The following is a 21,522-nucleotide window of genomic DNA, read 5'->3' on the forward strand; positions in this document are numbered from 1 at the left end:
GCATTAACTGTGAGGGAGAACATCTGGCCTATTCAAGGGCATGCCAGAGGTGGAAAGAAGAAAAAGAGATTCAACGGCTGAAGGCAGAGCTAAACATATCGTACCAGGAGGCAAGAAAAGCAGTGAAACCTCTTAACATCAAAAAACCTACCTACGCCGAGAAGGTAGCAGGGAGATGTTCGATTGGGACTCAGACGGACATGTCTGTCCCTCCAAAAGAATCATTTACTCCCATTGCACGTTATCTTTTAAGCTCCCAAAAACCTGCACAGAAGGACCAATCAGCTGCCACTCCTATATCGATACCTCCTAATGCTCCACAAGTAACAAAAGCAAAAGAAAAGAATAAGAAAGGGGAAGTAACACCTAGTACCCAGGAAAACATGGATGTCGAGCAGAAGGAGGTACATGATGAGTCAGTTTTGGAACTCTTCGCTGAGGAAGAAATGGACACAGGACAGCGTCCATACTTCCCCAAGAAAGACAAATCCAAGACTGACAAAATTAAGCCCTCAGCACCTCGGAAGCCGCCTGATGGACCCACCAAGTCCAAATAATGGCTAAATTCCTACAGTGGAATTGTCGTGGATTCCGGCAAAATACTGACGACATCAAGGCACTCCTGCAAAAGCACAAACCAGTTTGCTTTTGCATACAGGAGACTTATTTAAAGGCAAATGATGACCCCACCATGCATAACATTACCATCATTCGTAAGGATAGAATTGTGGATGGTCCTGCCCACGGAGGAGTCGCAATCCTCGTCGGCAACCAGATCCCATTTCAGCCTTTGCAGCTTACAACTAGCATTGAAGCTGTAGCAATTCGCCTTACAGTGGGGTTCTTATTAACTGTCTGCTCTGTTTATTTGCCACCTGGGATTGACATCCCCCAGAAAGACCTTGATGATCTTATCATGCAATTGCCTTCCCCTTGTTTAATTCTTGGGGATTTCAATGGACATAACACTCTGTGGGGTAGTGCTGACATCAATGGAAGGGGACGAGTCATAGAGCATATGCTCACTGACAATGATCTCTCCCTCCTAAATGTGGGAACAAACACCTTCTTCCACATGCCTACCCGAACTTTCTCTGCCATTGATCTTTCTATCTGCACCCCTTCTCTCCTTCCTTCACTTGCTTGGGAGGTAGAGGAGAACCCATATGGAAGCGATCTTCCCCGTGATAATCACCCTAACTAGTGGTAGACCGTGTCTTCCATTTAGTTTACCGCGGTGGAAGCTTGATCAGGCTGACTGGAATGCCTTTCAACATCTGGCAAATCTTGACATCGCTACAGTCAGTCAGGTGCCAATCAATGATGCAGTCGTGTACGTCACAGAAACAATTGTCCAAGCAGCTGCAATTGCAATCCCAAAATCATCTAGCCGGTTCCCACTATTTCCGAAACCTTGGTGGAATTCCGAATGCACAGCAGCAAAAAAAGCACAAAACAAAGCCTGGGGGATATTCCGACGATATCCCACAACTGAAAATTTAATAACATTTAAACGTGCGCGTGCGAAAGCGCGTTATGTACGACGTCAGAGCCAAAGGAAATCTTGGATTCGTTTTACATCTTCCATAACTCAGGCTGCTAGCTCAAAAGTAGTCTGGGATAAGATCCGGAAAATGAAGGGAAAATATCCACCATGCCCTTCTGTGATCCTCGAGCATAATGGATGTCCAATTGCAGATCGAACTGCAGTAGCAAATACTCTAGGGGAAACATTTGCAAAAATATCTGCAATAACATCTTTTCCCGCAGAGTTTTTGGCCCTGAAAGAGAAAAATGAGAAAACCCCCTGAACTTCTATTCAAAAGGGCTTGAATCATATAACAAGCCCTTTTCACAGGAGGAGTTAAATGCTGCACTCTTTCTCACGCACGCAAGTGCTGTGGGGCCCGATGACATCCACTATGAAATGGTAAAACACCTCACACCACAATGTAAGGATCACCTTTTAATTCTGTTTAACAGAATTTTTCTTAATAAACAATTTCCGGACTCCTGGCGGAAAGCAATCGTTCTTGCCTTCCCAAAACCAGGAAAGTATCCTAGCAATCCAAGTAATTATCGTCCTATTGCTCTGACAAGCTGTTTGTGCAAAGTCCTGGAAAGAATGGTTAATGCACGCCTCGTATGGTATTTAGAAACAAATGGTCTGCTTTCCAGGACACAGTGCGGCTTCCGAAGAAATAGATCCACTCTGGATCATTTAATCCGATTGGAAACGTCCATTCGTGATGCTTTTATTAAATCCGAGCATTTGGTAGCAGTTTTCTTTGATATTGAAAAAGCGTACGACACAGCCTGGCGATTTGGAATTTTAAAAGACCTCTATAACTTTGGTCTTAGAGGTAACCTTCCTGTTTTTATTAAAAACTTTCTTTCGAATTGCCAGTTTCAAGTCCGTTTAGGATCCACCCTCTCTCGAGTTTTCTCTCAGGAAGAGGGAGTCCCACAAGGATCCGTTCTAAGTGTTACGCTTTTCGCAATCAAAATAAACTCTATCACAGAACAACTTCCACCCACTGTAAACAATGCCCTCTATGTAGACGACTTTGCTATATTTTGCAATTCATGCAATATGAGGGTCATTGAAAGGCAACTGCAGAAAACCATTGATCGTCTCACAGCTTGGTCTTTGGCTAATGGGTTCAGATTTTCATCACAGAAGACCGTTTGTGTACACTACTGTCGCAAACGTAATCTTCATCCTGACCCAGAATTAAGGCTTGGGCAAAATAACATCCCAGTTGTAGCAGAATTCAAATTCCTTGGACTTATTTTCGACAAAAAGCTGACATTTTTACAACACATTCGTCAGCTGAGGACAAGATGTGTCAAAGGGCTTAACATCCTTCGTGCCCTTTCATCAACTTCATGGGGCGCAGATCGTTCTACCCTTCTTCGCCTTTACCGAGCACTTGTCCGTTCCAAACTCGACTATGGGTCTCAGGTTTATGGTTCTGCTAGAGATAGTGCACTTCGGTGGTTAGATCCAATCCACCATCAAGCCATCCGGACAGCCACTGGAGCATTTCGCACATCTCCTGTCCATGTTGAAGCAAATGAACCATCTCTGTCTCTTCGACGTAAGCAGTTGTCCTTACAGTACGCCTTCAAATTAAAATCCCTGCACAATCATCCCACGTGGCCATCCGTTTTTGAGCCGCGCTGGGAAAACCTCTACAACACCCGTCGGACTGCCAACAAACCTTTTGGTATTCGCATTCAAGGGCTGCTGAATGAGCTCAACTTGTCGGTAGACAACGTTGCCCAGTCACCAAGGCAATTCTTTCCACCCTGGCATGCTTATTTTCCAACCTTCGACTTCTCCCTTAAGATCTGGGAGAAGGCTACGACACCGCCATCTGTCTACCAGCAACTCTTTGCATCACATAGACAGCAGTATTCTGACTTTCTGCCAATCTATACAGATGGCTCAAAGTTAGAATGTCATGTGGGATCTGCTGTTGTGCTCCCTCACAAAACATTATCCTATAAGATCCCACAAGAAACTAGCATCTATACTGCTGAGTTGCATGCAATACAATCAGCCCTAGATCACATTAAAAATCGCGACTACCAGAGGTATATGATTTATTGTGATTCATCAAGCGCGTTACAGGCTCTGGTATCGGTGAGTTTTAACCCTCATCCGATCCTGTCCAGGATCTGGCAGATTCTTTTTTCTCTCATAGAATTGGATTATGATATTCGCTTTTGCTGGATCCCAAGCCACATTGGGATCCGGGGAAATGAATCGGCTGATGCCGCTGCTAAATCAGCCATTTCCCTGGATAATCATTGTTTGTCAGTCCCTTATACAGACTACAGGCAAATAATACGTTCTAAATTACTCTCCCAATGACAAGATTCTTGGCACGGACAGGCCACAAATAAATTACATCGTATTAAGCCTGTAATTGCGCAATGGCAGTCCAGTCTACGCAGGGACCGAAGAGAGGAAGTTGTTCTTGCTCGGCTCCGCATAGGTCATAGTCATCTAACGCATTCCTACTTGCTGAGGGCGGATGACCCACCTATGTGCGAGATATGTAACGTAATTTTAACCGTCAATCACATTTTTGTAGAATGTCCTGTTTTTATTGAAGCACGACGCTTGTATTTTACTGATTTTAATAATTTGACTGAGCCATTTACACTCAGTCAGATAATATGTGACAGAGACAATATGTCTGACGTTTTTAACTTTTTACAATTTATTAATGTTTATACAAAGATCTAAGTTTTATGCTTTTACTTTTATACCTCTTTAAACATAATAATTAATTGTTTGACGTGGTAGCCTTTGCTACCAAAATGTTTAATAAGATTTTAAATTTGTCTTGGCGCATTATGGCCTTAGCTGCCAATGCGCCATAAAAAACCAAACCAAACCAAATCCTTGACTACACAGTTTACATTTTTATGAATTTTCAAAATTTATTGGGGGAAAATCTCTCTCTCTCTCTCTCTCTCTCTCTCTCTCTCTCTCTCTCTCTCTCTCTCTCTCACTCATGATAGAACCTTTCACCGGCGAGGAGAAACTGACTGTTCGAGCTCAGACATACTTGGGAAACTCAATCTGGAAAGGGTTAGAGGTTTTATTGTTTTATGAATATATAAGTGAGTTTATTATTCATTCAAGAGACACTGGAAACTGATTTCTTCAGGAGCAATGATAAGTTGAATGTCAATTTAGAACTTTAGCATTAGTAGTGGCACATGATTCAAGAAATCAAGCTTATACAGCATCAGCAAAAAAAAAAAAAAAAAAAAACTTCCCATTTCACCTATCCATTCGCTCCATAAGTTTGTCCAGTTCTTCCTTTAATCTATTTAAGCTATCACCTTCCACAACAACAAATGGAAACTTTTTCCATCAATCAACCACTGGCTAAAGGCAAATTTCTGCAAATCTATTCTGCAACTCTCTCTGGTCTTTAGTTGCAGGAACATGTGAAGACTGGTAAAGCAGATAAATTGTAGACATAGCATATAAGGGCTTACAAAAGCCAAAAGTTTTTTTTTTGGCTGATTTGATTTTTGAAATAATTTTGCTGTAATATTGGGTAACCAAGTCAAAATAAGTGTATGCAATGATCACAACATCTTGTAGTCTATAGATGGATAACTTGAACAAGAGCATGCCCATTTGGAATAAATGGAAAGTGACAATACATGTATTAAATTCATTTTTCACATTGCATTCATAATCAGTTGTGTAATTTTGTTATAATTCACAGGAAATTGAAAAAAATGTTTTTGAGTAAATTGTGTTAGTGATAACAGTATCAGAGTTAAAGTAAATATAATCCTGAATTCAAATTTAATGGGAAATAAATATTTTGTCCCTTTTAATATAGGTTTTTACAGACCATGAGAGTGTAGAACAAACAAGACGACAACAAACAGAACCAATTAATCTTCATGATTGTTTAGAAGCTTTTACCAAAGAAGAACACCTTGGAGAAGAGGAGAAATATTATTGTTCCAAATGCAAACAGCATCAACTAGCATCAAAAAAATTACAAATCTGGAGGTTGCCTCCTGTACTGGTGAGAAAGCAGTTAAACTTTTTGTTGCTGTTTCCTAGAATTAAATTACAGTAACTAACTTTTTCTTAAGAACTGTTAAAATGCAATTATTTATTATTAAGATGATGATACTAAAGATCACTTAGTGCTTAAGCCTTTAAATCTGAAAGATGATGATAACATCTCAGTGTGGTATAAATAATTTGAACAGCCATTATTTGAGTTCTTTATATATCATTTTGAAGTTATTAAAAAATTTTGCTTAATTGCATAATTTTTCTGAAAGGAGATATGCATCTAATCAAAAATGACAATACAATTCATTTTGTTATAACAAACTTAATTTTATAAAACATCAGAAGCATTTTTCACTCCATTATTGTTATTCCACGCTATAAATGTATAGATAAATATTTCTGTACTTGGTGCCTCCATAGCTAGTTGGGCAGGAGCAGCAGTGCTTCTTGATTAGAAGCACTGCTGCTTCTTGATTAGACCGAGGTTCAAGCCCATGACCACCAAATACGGAGGATGCGGAAAGTCATGGAATGACCACCGCCTATCCCCGAAGCAGTATGGCCTTAGTTGCTAATGCTTCTAAAAACCAAATAACAAACATTTCTGTACTTTGTATCGAAATATTTATTTATACATTTATAATGTGGAGAAATGTTATTAAATGATATATATATATATATATGTATATATTTTTTTTTTATGAAAATCCCAAACACGAAAGGTAGTTAGAACCTATAGTACTAAGAACCATGCCTGAGTTGAAGGTTGAGAAGACAAAAGAAAATACTTGTTGACATTAGAATTGATATTTTGTAGATTGTAATTTTATAAAATAAATACTTGCAAAGGGAAATTCCAGAAAATGGGAGTTGAAGGAATAAATGAGGAAGAAGAAAAGTTTGTTCTGTAAATTTGAAGTTGAACAATAAACAGATGCTGACTAGTTGTGGCACCTGTTTGAACTGTTTTGAAAGGGAAGGGGGGGGGAATATAGAAGCCAATCCTAAAACGCAGCGCCCATGTGGAAGTACCAAGAAAAGGCATGCAGCAGAAACAATTATTGTACAGTCAGATATGAAATTCTCTGAGCAATACAGACAGGACTGCTTATAAGGTTTTGTCAATGATATACAGGAACTTTTCTAACAGGAATAAGGAAGTGACTATCCCATCATACAAGGCAATGGTTAGGCCACATCACAAGTACTGCATACAGGTCTGAGGCCTCATTTTAGGAAAGATGTAGATCTGCTGGAATGGATGTAGAGAAGGGCAGTGTGATTGGTGAAGGGAATGAAAGGTTGGTCTTACCAAGAAAGCCTTCAGTTTCTACAGATTGCAGAATCTGTAGACTAGGCATGTGCTAGGTGATCTGATTGAGATATTTAAGGTTTTTAATGGATTGAGCAAACTCAATCCTGATGGCATTCTCTTGCTCAGACTACACACTTGAAAAGCTATTAATTCAAATTAGAGGAAGGACAATTGCAGGATAAATGGGTGGAGGTTTGTCTTCAGCCAGTGTGTGGTTGATTGTTGGAACAAACTTCCATCTGTTGTTGTGGAAGTGGGTAATTTGAATAAATTAAAGGAACAGCTAAACAAATTATTGAAGCAATGGACAGGTAATATGGGAGGTTTTTTTTTTAATTGGCTGATGCTTTATAAGTTTACCCGCTTGCATCTTGCATCATATGCCACTACTATTACTACTATTAATAATAATAATAATAATACAATACAATACAATACAATACAATTTTATTTATTAAGAGAATTCGTTTACAATAAATGAACTTGTTAAGAAAAGTAAATTTCTTGATAACAAGTTGTAGTTCTTCCTTTACAAGTTTTGTACAAATTTGTTATCTTACAGAAAAGACTATGAAGTCACTACACATAGTATATTCCACACTATAAACAGAGGTAGTTTATCTACATATCAATTCTAATCTACTGTGTCATTGAGTATCAAGAATTTTCTTATTAGGAATTTTAATTTGGAGATGGGATAACTTCTCCTGAGCCTGAAATGAATGCTAGCCAACAAGTTGTTTATTATATTCATTGTGTGCCTATCTCCAAATCTGTTTAGTATCCTAGGGTGAGGCAAAGTAATTGCTTTTGGGTTCCTTAAATTATGTGAGACATTTCTTTGCAGATTCGACTCTTCAAAAATAGTGTTAAGATTTTTTAAGAATAGATTTAACTTCAGTTTTTGAACTGGATACAATATTTTATGTTTCAACAAAAATTGCCTTCTCTTATTGAGGTCATTCCAAGAGTTTGTCCCCATTAAAAGTTTCAGAATCCTATTCATTAAGTTGTCTATTGCCCTTATTTCTGTTTTATTTGCTCGTGCCCATATATTTACTAAATAATTGAGTTGGGAGTCCACTAATGCATAATATAAGGTTACTTTTGTTCTAAGATTTAACTTATTCTTAATGTAGTAGAAAAAGTACACATAAAATCTCATTTTTTTGTACAAGTTTGTTATATGCATTATCCAACTTAGACTGTAGTCGATCCATAACCCAAGGTAACGATGATTTGGGACTTCTTCCACAGTTTGACGTTCGCAATTCTGGAAATTCTGTTCATGTAGGCAATCATGTTTGTGCAATTTGATAGAGGGTTGAATGTCCAAGGTTTGATGAGGAGGCCTTATTACCAAAAATTTAGTTTTTTCAAAGCTGAGTGCTAATTTATTATCGTGCAGCCAAGATTGTAAATGTATTGCATCCTGTTGTAAATCATTCGCCATTTTTGTTAGGTCCTTTCCTATTGTATATAAGATTATATCATCTGCATAAATTTTTATAAAGGAGTTCTTAATTACTTCGAATATGTCATTTATATAGATGTTGAACATGATTGGCCCAGCAGGAGTGCATGAGTGCAATAATAATAATAATAAAGCAGTTACCATCAACCACCTGTGGAGGCAGCTCATTCCAATAAACAGTGACTCACCAGCTAAAGTCCTGCAATCTGATCTCTAAATCTGTCATCCATAATTTGAATTTTTGGCCCTGGTTCTGGAATCATTAATAATAATGAAATTTTTGCCCTCATTAATATATCTTTCTCCTCTCAGAGCATTGTATTTAGGTCTCTTCTAAAGTGCCTAGTTACTAAGCTTTATTAGAAATATTAAAATTTTTTAGAAATATTTTCTCATGTAGTCGCTGTTTTTCCAAACTTACCATCTTTGAACCCTTTCAGGAAGCTCAATATCTATTATTTAGGTGTGGTCTTCATACTTGAATGAAGTGTTCCAAGTGTGGTCATACAATTGTTTTAAACAGTGGGATTATAACCGCCCTACTCTACTGGGAAATGTTCGATGAATCATCAATAGGACAGATGAACCTTCCTTGCCACCTGTCTATGCTGCTCAGAGAACTTCATGTCTGACTGTATCATAACTCTCAAATCCCTTTCTTCTGTACAGTTTTAATTTAACACTAAGTGCATAAGTTATCTGCATCCCTGTCACTTAGATGTAAGATATTCAGAATTTCAATATGGGGAGTACAATGTATACAGAAAGGGCAGGCAGGACAGGAGGAGGGTTATGCTCTTAATTAAGAAGCACATAAAAGGTAGTGCATCCAGTTGACATGAGTAGCCAGTGCAATATTTTATCAGTTTGTTGTGAGATAACCACTGGGAAAGCAAAAATAAAGAGTAGGAGTGTGTTATCAGTCAAATGACTGTGATGAGTACAATGAACAACTTTACAGAGAAATAGATAGGGCAGTAAATCAGATGTCTTGTAATGGGGGATTTTAACTTTACAGATATTGACTGGATCTTGTAGGTTTGTTCACTCACAGACTAGCAAGAATTTTGGGGAATTATTGAATGACTGTTTTCTACAGCAGTGTGTTGCAGAGACAACAAGAAAGAGCAATTCTCTTGATCTGATTATCAGCAGTGTATTGATGTGGGATTTACTTAAAGATGTAACTACCATCAAAGGTAAAAGGAGGGGTTTTTACTTTTGTAAAGGAGACTCCAGTGGTCTCAGACAGTTTTTAAATTCTATACAGTAAAACCAACTGATGATGTTACCAGTAGCATAGCCAAAATTTTTTGTCAGCAGGTACATTCACAAAAAAAAGAGGCACTAATTGCCTAATGCTAAAAGGTGCCACAATACCAGATTTCGGCAGCAGTGGGTATATGTGCCTACTAATCCCACCCTGGCTTTGCCACTGGATGTTACCATCCTCAAATTTCTAAATAGGAAGCATTCAGGGAAATAATCATAGAAGCTATTAGGCTTTTCATACCAACTAAGAAATACAGTTCAAGGCTTAGATCTAAATCAATATCTGACGAACTATTGAGACAAGTGGCAAAGAAGAAAAATGCATGGGATGCGTATAAATCTACCATAAATCTCTTTTTATCTACCATAGGCTTCTGTATCACCTGATACAGAAGCCTGTGGTAGATATAAACTAGTCTGCAATCAAGTCACAAAGGAGGTTATGCAAGCCAAGGAAGATTATGGGAAGTCTCTGGAAAGAATTCCAAGAAAAGTAGGAGAGACTTCTTTACTTATATTAACAGTAGAAAGAAGGGGGGTTGAAACCCATTAGTCTACTTGATGTCGATGGTTTAACTGTTAATGATCCTGCTGTGGTTGCTGACAGGTTGAATAGGTATTTTAAATCTACAGTCGCACATGAGGAATTCTTTAAGAAGTGAAATTCCTGAAGTTTATCAAACTCTAACAGAGAGCTGAATGATTTTGTGATAACTGGAATGGAAATTGTTGAAGTTAAACATAAAAAAGGCACCTGGGGCAGAATGGATCTATCCAGTTATATTACAGGAGGCAGCAAAGAAAATGTATTCCCAGTTCACAAAGATGGAGCCATTATTTTCACTCCACCTTTAGCTTAACTTTCTTCTATTAGCATAGAAGAAGTTAAGCTAAAGGTGGAGTGAAAATAATGGAGCCACAGGTTAAAGAAGTAATGCAGAACCATCTAGACAGGAGTGCAATTATACTTCAGTCACAGCATGGGTTTGTTAAGTGTCTGACCAATTTGATTGGATACTATGATGCAGTGACAGAGGAACTGGACTCAAAGAATAATTTTGTTATTATATAGATTTCAGGAAAGCCTTTGATAGTGTTGAACATAAAACACTGCTGTTCAAATGGAGCATTGTGGTATTAAGGGAAAGTTACTGCTAGGGATAAAGGGATGATTGAATGGAAGAAGACAAAGTAGTTAACATTTGACACCACTCTTTGTGGATTAATGTTATTAGTGGAGTCTCAGAGTTCTTCGTTGGGGCTGTTTTCAGTATTTATTAATGATATTGGTGAAGACATATGAGGCCTGAGATCTAACTTTGCAGACGGTGCAAAAGTAAGCACGGTGTGTTAATGACAGTAATAAAGGTATGCTGCTGCGAAGATTTAGAAAAATTAGGCAGTTGAACTTTAACATTGACAAGTACTGCATATGGGTAGCAGTAATTTCTGAGTAATGTATCAACTGTGTGGTACTATACTTAGGGTGGTATAAACTGTATTTATTACTTTATACAGGTCCTAATGTCTCACTTTAGGAAGGATGTAGATGTGCTGGAATGGGTGCAGAAATGATATACAGGAATTTTTCTAGCAGGGATAAGGAGGTGATTATCCCCTTGTATAAGGCAATTGGTCAGGCCACACCTTGAGTACTGTATACAGGTTTGGAGGCCTCATTTTAAGAAGGATGCAAAGCTGTTAGAACGAGTACAGAGAAGGGCAACAAGATTAGTGAATGGAACAAAGGGGGTGCTCTTACGAAGTAAGGCTTAAGTTTAAGCTCGCTTTCTTGCATCATGCCCATGCTAATGCTAATACTTGCACTCAGTGTCGTGGAAAATGAAAATAACCTGAGAGTAATTGTGCAGTCTATGCCAGGACAGCTCACGGAGTTTTGTCAGTGATATACAGGAATTTTGCTAACAGAGCAGGTATGAAGAAGTGATTAACCTATTGTATACAGCAGTGGGCAGGCCATATCTTGAGTACTGCATACAGGTATGGAGGCTTCATTTTAGGAAGGATGTGGAGATGGTACAGAGAAGGGCAATGAGATTGTTGAGTGAAACAAAGGGAGTGCTTTTACCAGCAAAGCCTTCATTTCTGCAAATTGCAGTATTATTATTATTATTATTATTAATAGCTACATGGTGCAAGGAAGCCTGAGGCTTATGCTGCACCAGCCAAAAAAAATTCCCGAGTTACCCTGAGAGAGAGAGAGAGAGAGATAGAGATAGAGATAAAGATAGTCGAAGGGAATCACGAAGAAAGAAGAATGATGATATCCAGCTCAGGACCCTGGGTGTGCCAAGCTCATACTCACCAGATGTGAACCTCTGTATCTGGAGATTAGGCCCCTGCAGGGTGATCAAATTGAGGTGTATAAGGCTTTGAATGGCTTAAGAAAACTCAGTGCTGATGGGATTCTTCCTCTTGCTCAGACTATGCACATGAGGAGGTATAAATTCAACTTAGAGAAGAATAGTTGCAGAATAGATGTGCAGAAGTTTGCTTTAAGCCAAAACATGGTTGAGTTTTGGATCAAGCTTTCATCCTTTGTTTTGGAAGTGGATAGTTTGAAAAAATTCAAGGAAAAACTAAACAAACCATAAGTGTTAAGACCTTGCATTGTGCTGCCTTGAATAACTCCTCATGTGTGAGGAGTTATTCAAAGGGGGGAATGCCAGAAGTTTATCAAACTCTAATAGAGAGCTAAATGATTTTGTAATAACTGAGAGCAAAGTAGAAGAGATTGTTGAAGTTAAACGTAAGGAAGGCACGTGAGGTCGATGGGATCTATTTAGTTATATTAAAGGAGGCAGCAAAGGAAGTAAGCAAACCCTTAGCCATAATTATGAGAGCGTCATTAGACTCAGGGGAAGTCCCCCATGGACTGGAGGTGTGTAAATGTGTCCCCAATTCACAAAGGGGATTCAAAGAGTGACACAAGTAACTATAGACCTGTTAGTTTAACTTGTGTTCTGGAGAAAATAATGGAGTCACTGGTTAAAGAAGCATTGCAGGATCATCTAGACAAAGCTGCAGTAATAGTTAATACACAGCATGGGTTTGTTAAAAGGAGGTCTTGTCTGACCAATTTGATTGGATACTATGATGTCATCACAAAGGAACTGGATGCAAAATATAATTTTGATATCATATACTTTAATTTCAGGAAGGCTTTTGATACTGTTGCACAGGGAAAACTGCTGTACAAATTGGATTGCTATGGCATTAAGGGCAAGTTGCAATGGATAAAGGGATGGTTGAGTGGGAGACGACAGAGAGTGGTAATCAATGGAAACTGCTCTTCGTGGAACGTTACTAGGAGAGTTCCCCAGGATTTGGTGCTGGGCCCATTGTTGTTTTGTGTATTCATCAGTGATATGAATGAAGGTATATCAGGCTTAATGTTCAAGTTTTCAGAGGATATAAAAGTTGGCAGGGTTGTTAACGACAGTAAAGACAGTATACTACTGCAACAGGATCTAGAAAAGTTGGGCAAATGGGCTGAAAAGTGGCAACTGAAGTTTAACATTTACAAATGCAAAGTACTGCACATGGGTAGAATTAAGCCCCAGAGAAACTTATGAACTGTGTGGTACTGCACTCGGTGGAGAATGAAAAATACCTGGGCGTAATTTGCACTCAGATCTGAAGTTCGCTAAACAGTGCAACAGGCTGCCAGATCAGGTCATGGAGTCTTGTCAATGATATATAGGAATTTTGCTAGCAGGGACAAGGAGGTGATTATCCCGTTGTACAAGGCAGTGGTCAGGGCCATACCTTCAGAACACTGTACAGGTCCTGAGGCCTCATTTTAAGAAGGAAATAGAGTTGCTAGAATGAATACAAAGAAGCGCAACAAGATTTGTGAGGGGAACAAAGGGGTGCTCTTACCAAGAAAGGCTTAAGTTCTGCAAATTGCAGTGCCTGGACTAAGCACCTGCGAGTTGATCTAATTGAGCTGTATAAGGCCTTGAATGGGTTGTAAAAAAGTAAAAAAAAAGTAAAGTGCAGCCATTATCAACCCACTGCAGGATGGAAGCCTCCTCAACAATTCATGCTGGGGGAAATGGACCATAATCTGCCACGCTGGTCCAGTGCGGGTTGGCAGATTGACCGTATTCAGCAGTCAGGGGCTTGAACCCCGGTCTACTCAAAGAGCGTGTGCTACTGCACTCCCACTCCTGCCCACTCGGCTACGGAGGCCATTGCTCAACGAATGGGTTGAGCAAGCTCAAATCTGGTGGGATTCTTCCTCTTTCCTCTTACTCAAATTACAACCTGAGGGGGTAGTGATTCTAATTGAGAAAATGCAGTTGTAGGATAGATGTGCAGAAATTTGCCTTTAGCCAGCAGGTAGTTAATTATTGGAACAGACTTCCATCTCTTGTTGTGCACAGTGATATCTTAAATAAATTTAAGGCTAAGCTAGACAGGCATTTCGAGTGAATGAATGGGTGGAATTGGAGTTGTTGTTTTTTTTTTTGGTGATGCTGCATAAAGCAAGGAAGAAAGCAATTCTTGCAATGTATGTCTCAACTAATGCTAATTCTAATTAATACATTTCCGCCACTTTTTCTGACCATCCTTGAATTATAACTCATTTAGAAATAATAATATGGTTTGTGCAGATTGTAAATTATTCTGCCAACCTTGATTACTGTATGGAAATTTTGACATTTCACCCTATATCTCTTCTCAGTAGCATTTATGAACATCAAAAATAATATTGGTCCCAGTACCAATCCTTGGTAATCCCTCTTCTTACATTAACCCAATATGAAGAATAACCTTTAATTACTACTCTGAGTCTTGCCATGCAGACATCTTGAAATCCATCTAAAGATTTTTTTCTGTGATTCCAACATGTTCCAACTTGTAAGGTAACCTCTTTTAATGGATTGAATCAAATGCTTTCTAAAATCCAAAATAAGTATGTCCAAATTTTTTCCTGCATCCAACTCATTAGTGACTGTCAAAATAGCTAACCATGTTGATTAAACATGATATTCCCTTTACGAAATTATGCTGTTTCCTTTAGAATTCCATTTCTATCAAAATGATCCTATACTGCACCCTTCCATAAATTTCCCTACCACCAAAATTAGACCGACTGATGAACAGTTATTACCACTTCACTTAATATATTGGTGCTTGCCCAAGGGAATTTCTCCTGAGTCCAATAATGCCCTGTTAATTATTGGGTATATGCCATTAACTGCAGGAGCTTTACTTGCCTTTAGGCTTGGAAGTTTTTCTGATAAATGGCCTGAAATTTCACTGTTGCTAGTTACTTCCCAGCTTCACTCACACAGTGTCTCCTCATTTTAAACATAAGTTGAAACCATTGAATTTGTGGCAATACCGAATTTGTGCATACTTACAGTAAAGAGAATGGAATGGAGAACTCCACTAAATAGATGAATATGAGCCCAGTTTTATTGGAAGAGTCTAAATTCAGATCTGAGTCTGACCTGGTTTGGCATTTTGCCTTACATTACCATGCCCATGCTTTGACTAAGCTGCATTTTTCTCTTTCTCTTTTTTGCTTATTTTTCCTTCCTGCAGTAACACAACTCTAATGTAAACTCATTGGTGATACATCATTCTGAAGGAAATGATATATATATAAAAAAAAAAAAAGAAAGAAAATGTCATTCACTAATGTACAGCTCTGCCTTTCATCCGCTCACCTACCTCATGATAAGGTATGAGACTTGCCAACAGTTAGGAGTGGCAAATTTATTAGTTAATTGTTAGCCTGGTCTGAAACAATATTAATCACAAGTTTCTGCCTCTTGCCCTGCTGCAGTCCATCATAGAATTATAACCTTACCAATGATCCCAACATGTTCCAGCTTATACAGTAACTTCTCATGAGGCGTTGAGTCAAATGCTTTGCTAAAACCAAAATAACCAACGTTGAAATTATTTCCTGCATACAGTTCATGAATGACTGTAAAATAGTTAACCATGTTGTGTTTCCTTTAGGATTCTATTTCTCTCTAATGTACTGGGTTGTTAAAATTAAAGTATCACTATGTAGAGGGCTCTGGAGCAGAATCTAAGGCTCGTACTGAAGAGAAATTTGGACAACAGGTACAATAAAGAATGCGCTCTCCATTTATTGGGGGGAAAATGAGTTACAAAATTTGTCACTATATGGCACTGTGGCAAGCAATACAAATCACTTGAACAGTGCTACAATTGTTCAATGTGTCCTCCATTTTGGTCAACAACAGTTTCCATTCGAAGAACAGCATTTTCTACAGCAGAGCATAACATGTCAACTGGAATAGCCAGCACATGACGTCTAATGCTGTCCTTCAGATCTGCCAGAGTTTGATGTCCTTCCCGATACACTTGGTTCTTCAAAAAACCCGACAACCAGAAGTCGCATGGGGTGAGGTCCGGTTATCAGGGTGGCCAAGATGTCTGGAAACAACAGCTGATGACCTGTTCGTCTGTGATGTATTGCCTTAGCGATTTTTGGACACAATGGTGGATGTGGGGGTGGCACACCATCTTGCATGAATATGGTATCCTGAAGGCACCCATGTTGTTGCAGCTCTGGTATTGTGAAATTTGCCAGCATTTCATAATATTGCTATCCAATGACGGAAAAGGTGCGGGGTCCAGTTGGTGTTACCTGTTCAAAAAAAATGGCCCAATCATGAATGTTGCCGTAAATCTACACCACACTGTCACTTTTGGAGAACGCAACGCGACCTCTTGGATAACTTGAGGGTTTTCTGTTGTATCCACTGTCTTGCTCCAAAAACTGACGTGCGTATGTGAAACGAATATCTGCATCACCATGCTTTAGCTGCGGTAGCATGTGCATCTTGTAAGGATAATACCGCAATGCCTGACGCATTACTAGCCTTACAGTGGAATATGGCATGTCCACTTCATGAGAAACAGCTGGCACACTTGCATTACCACATGGAGATTGGCTTGATAAATCGACAACAGCCACACTCCACATCTTCAACACAAGAGGAGTCCACTCGTTTTCAACCTCTGCCTGGTTGAACACCAAGATGTCCTGTCACTTCAAATTTTGCAATCATTTTATGGACAGCACAAACAGTCATAGGTCCGCACCTTATGCACTTCTGATGCCGGAATTCTCTGATAGCCACAGCTGCATTGTTGCTGCTCTGATAGTATAGCTTCACTAATAGTGCCTTTTCCTGCAAAGTTGTTGCCATAGCTGCTGTAGTGCAGGCAAACATCTACTGTATGATTTTGAAGAGACTGCTTTGCTTTTATACAGTACAGTAGAGCTGAGTAGTGCCGCTGTGGCAGTAACTTATGTTATTTGCATAATTGTAACTAAGATAGTTATGCACCATACAGTGACAAATTTTGTAACTATTTTTTTTTTTTTTTCCCAATAAATGGCAAGCACATTCTTTATTGTACCTGTTATCCAAATTTCTCTTTAGTACAAGCCTTAGAACTTTCTCCAGAGCCCTCTACATAGGGATACTTTAATTTTAACAACCCTATAGATCATGTACTATAATCTTGATCACGGCTTTCGTGATTTTCCCTATCACTGAACTCTGCAGTCTGTTGTTACCCACTTTTCTCTTAGAACTGCCTTATCTATTGGTGATACATTGGCACTTGTCCAGTTCAAAAGAATTTCTCCGAAGTCTAATAATAAGTTATGAAAATTCATAACTAACCTTAATGGTCTAATGCACTCTCTTGCTGCCTCCCTCAAAATTATTGAGTATATATATGCTACCAACTTTAATTTAAGACTTGCTCTCCTTTAGACTCATGCTTTTCTGATAAAGTCTTATGTAATTTTGGTATCACTAATTTTATGCTTCCCAGCTGTACTCGCACAGTTTCATTTCACCATGAAGGGTATTTTGTTTGTAAATATCGATGTGAAATATCTGTTCAACTTACATGCAACATCAGCTGAATTATTTAATATTTTCTCACACCCATTATGCAAGGAGTCTGATCTGATTCATTTTCTTGTTCTTTGTAACTCCTTTTCCTCGTTCTTTGCTCTCTTAGCTGTAATTAGCCTTTGTCTCATAATTAACGTTTTCTGTGATGCTATTACAGATCATGTAACTTTTATAGACTTCAGTACTTTTCCTTACTCTGAAAATTTTCCTTTGCCATCCTTTTCAGTATTAAACTGGCTATCACAGGTACACAATTCTGTGTGCCCCCCCAATGTATTCACCCTGAAATTCAGTACAAGTATTGTATTTAATCTGCAAAGAGTTGAATCATTCAGATCGGGCATCAAACCAGAATTCCTCAGGTGCTTTTAGCTCTTCATCTTTAAACAGAGTTCCATGAAGGTGAGACTTGAGGTTTCTGAACCAGTAATAGTCAGAATTTGGAGGCAATGCTAGCTCTATGTGGGAAAGGGATATAATTGTTCAAGGCCACTATCATGAATTTTAGCCTATGCAACTGTTCACTCCAGGCTTTCTGCATAGGTGCAGTGTCACAAAGAAGCAAAACTTGATGACTCAACTTTCCTCCCCCCCCCAAATTGCAGCTTTTAACTTTTTCATAAGGCTGGCATAATATTCCCCTGTTATTGTGATTTTGGCTGCACAATAATCAATTAACAACACTCCTTTTGTGTCCCAGAAAATTGAGGTCAACATTTCTCCTTGTTGATGGTTGGGTTCGAAACTTTTTAGGGATTAGAGATCCCTCTGTTTCCACTGCAAGCCTTCTAATTTGGAATCAAGATCATAAAAATATGGCCAGGTTTCATTACAAGTCAGAATTTGGGATAAAAAAAAAGTTCATGTGGTTAGCAAGAATTAATTTTAAATTCTCTTTTGATGACTCCACCCTCTGATGTTTGTCATGAATGAAAAGGTTTCTAAGAACCCATCTTTCACAAACTTTGGACATTCCCAAAAATAATTTATTGTTAAAATGCTTCCATAGAAATGAAGTACTTTTCAAGTTCAGACACTTTAATTCTTCTGTTTTCTAAAATTTGTTTCTTCAATAATGATAGGTGTTTCAGAATTAATTGCTTCAGGTAGCCAACCAGACTGTGGATCATCCTCAACTGACTCCCATCCTCCTTTGAACTCTGCCGACCATCTTAGCATTAGCATTAGCATTAGCAGAGGCATATGATGCAAGAAAGCAAGCTTACTCAGCATCAGCCAAAAAAAAAAAAAAAAAAAAAAACACCCACTCCCATTTCACCCCTCCGTTCGTTCGAAATACCTGTCCAGTTGAGCTTTAAATTTGTTTAGGCTATCAACTTCAACAACAAGTGATGGAAGTCGGTTCCACCAACCAACCGCCCGCTGGCCAAAGGCAAATTTCCGCACATCTATCCGACATCCGTCCTTCCTCAATTTGAATTTATGCCCTCTGAGGTGATTATTCTGAGAAAGATGAAGAATCCCATTGGCATTGAGCATGCTCAAACCATTCAAAGCCTTATACACCTCTATCAGATCACCTCGCCGGTGCCTAGTCTCCAGACTCTGTAATTTGCAAAACTTAAGCCTTTCTTCGTAAGAGCAACCCTTTGTTCCATTTACTAATCTTGTTGCCCTTCTCTGTACCCGTTCCAGCAGCTCTACATCCTTCTTGAAATGAGGCCTCCAGACCTGTATACAGTACTCAAGATGTGGCCTTACCATTGCCTTATACAAGGGAATAATCACCTCCTTATCCCTGCTAGAAAAATTCCTGTATATCATTGACAAGACACCATGCGCTACTCTTGCAGCTCGTCTGCACTGCTCAGAGAACTTCATATCTGCCTGCACAATTACCCCCAGGTCCTTTTCATTCTCCACCACTGTCAGTGTAGTACCGCAGAGTTGATACGTTGCTCTGGGGTTACTGTTTCCCATATGCAGCACTTTACATTTGTCGATGTTAAACCTCATTTGCCACCTCTCAGCCCATCTGTTCAACCTTTCCAGATCCTGTTGCAGCAGCATAGCGTCAGTATTGTCCTTAACGACCCTGCCAACCTTTGTATCATCTGCAAACTTGGACATTAAACTTGATATCCCATCATCAATATCATTCATAAACACCGAAAACAACAACGGACCCAACACTGAACCTTGAGGAACTCCACTAATAACATTAGTCCACGTTGAGCAGTGTCCATTGATTACCACTCTCTGTCTTCTGCCACTCAACCATCCCCTTATCCATAGCAGCAATTTGCCTCCAATGCCACACTGCTCCAATTTGTGCAGCAGTCTTCCATGTGCAACAGTATCAAAAGCCTTTCTAAGATCCAAATATATAATATCAAAGTTATTCCCTGCATCCAGTTCTTTTGTGACTACATCATAGTATCCAATCAAATTGGTCAGGCAAGACCTGCCCTTAACAAAACCATGCTGCGTCTGAGCTATAACTGAATTCTTGTCTAGATGATCCTGCAGTGCTTCTTTAACCAGTGCCTCCATTAATTTACCTGGAACAGAAGTTAAACTAACAGGTCTATAATTACTTGTGTCAGCCTTTGATCCTCCTTTGTGAATTGGGGTTACATTTGCACATCTCCAGTCTATGGGCACCTCCCCTGAGTCCAAAGAAGCTCTCATAATTATGGCTAGGGGTTTGCATACTTCCTTTGCTGCCTCCTTTAATATAACTGGATAGATCCCATCCACCCCAGGTGCCTTTTTTATGTTTATCCTCAACAATCTCTCCTCCACTTTCCTCTCAGTTATTACAAAATCATCCAGCTCACTGCCAATGTTTACTTTACCTACATCATTCTCCTTCCTGAATAACTCCTCATGCGTGAATGTAGATGCAAAATACTCGTTTAGATTGTTAGCCACCTGAGCAGGATCCTCAACTGTTGAACCATCAATATCCAGTGGACCAATCTGATTCATCCCTTTCCTTTTCGAGTTCAAGTATGTAAAAAACTCTTTTCTGTTTTTCTTTGCATCCTTTGCCAAGGATTTTTCATAGTCTGCCTTTGCCTGCCTAATCTCCTTTGTGACTTGGTTACAGACCAACTTATATCTATCATAGGCTTCCATGTCACCCATTAATTTGTATGTATCCCATGCATTTTTCTTCTCTGCCACATGTCTCATTAGCTCATCTGACAACCATTTAGGCCTAAACCTTGAACAATATTTCTTAGTTGGTATGTAAAGCCTGGTAGCCTCCAAGATTAGTTCCTTGAATGCTTCCCATTTTGAGTTTGCTGTTGGTAACATCATCAGTTGGTCCCACTGTATAGAATTTAAATACTGTCTCAGACCATCATAGTCGCCTTTACGAAAACAAAAACCCTTCCCTTTACCTCTGATGGTAGTTACCTCCTTGAGTAAATCCCACTTCAACACACTGTGATCACTGCCACCTAGTGGTTCATTTATCTGCAGGTTCTTAATGCATGAAGAATCACTACTGATAATCAGATCAAGAGTATTGCTCCCTCTTGTTGCCTCACGAACATGCTGATGTAGAAAACAATCATCCAATAAATCCACAAAAGCCTTGCTAGTGTGCGAGTGACCAACCCACAAATTCCAGTCAATATCTGGGAAATTAAAGTCCCCCATTATAAGACTCTCAGATTTACTGGCCCACTCTATTTCCCTGTACAATATCTTATTATACTCATCAGAGTCATTAGGCCTATAGCACACTCCTACTCTCAATTTTGATTTCCCTATGCTTATGTCGCACCAAACTGACTCGACACTGCCCTGTCCATCGATGTCGACTGGCTTCACTTCCTTGGACTTTATGTGTTTCTTAATTAATAGCATAACCCCTCCTCCCCTCCTGTCCTGTCTATCCTTTCTATACACATTGTATTCCCCAAATTCCAGTTCCGCATTACTTATATCTGTGTGACACCACGTCTCTGATATC

At 39.1% G+C, this 21,522-nt stretch overlaps 1 protein-coding gene across 1 annotated transcript in view; it reads left to right on the plus strand.

Annotated features, from left to right (window-relative positions):
- Usp32 (Ubiquitin specific protease 32) overlaps window positions 1-21,522 on the plus strand; it is an 837,997-nt gene that overhangs the window by 737,369 nt on the left and 79,106 nt on the right. Inside the window, exon 31 of the mRNA XM_090368859.1 lies at window positions 5,379-5,570. Within this exon, the coding sequence (XP_090224985.1) occupies window positions 5,379-5,570 (192 nt within the window). The remainder of the gene's footprint in view (window positions 1-5,378; window positions 5,571-21,522) is intronic.

Source organism: Mastigoproctus giganteus, chromosome 1 (assembly GCF_048544385.1).
Source record: "Mastigoproctus giganteus isolate SK-2022 chromosome 1, ASM4854438v1, whole genome shotgun sequence".
NCBI classification, from domain to species: domain Eukaryota; kingdom Metazoa; phylum Arthropoda; class Arachnida; order Uropygi; family Thelyphonidae; genus Mastigoproctus; species Mastigoproctus giganteus.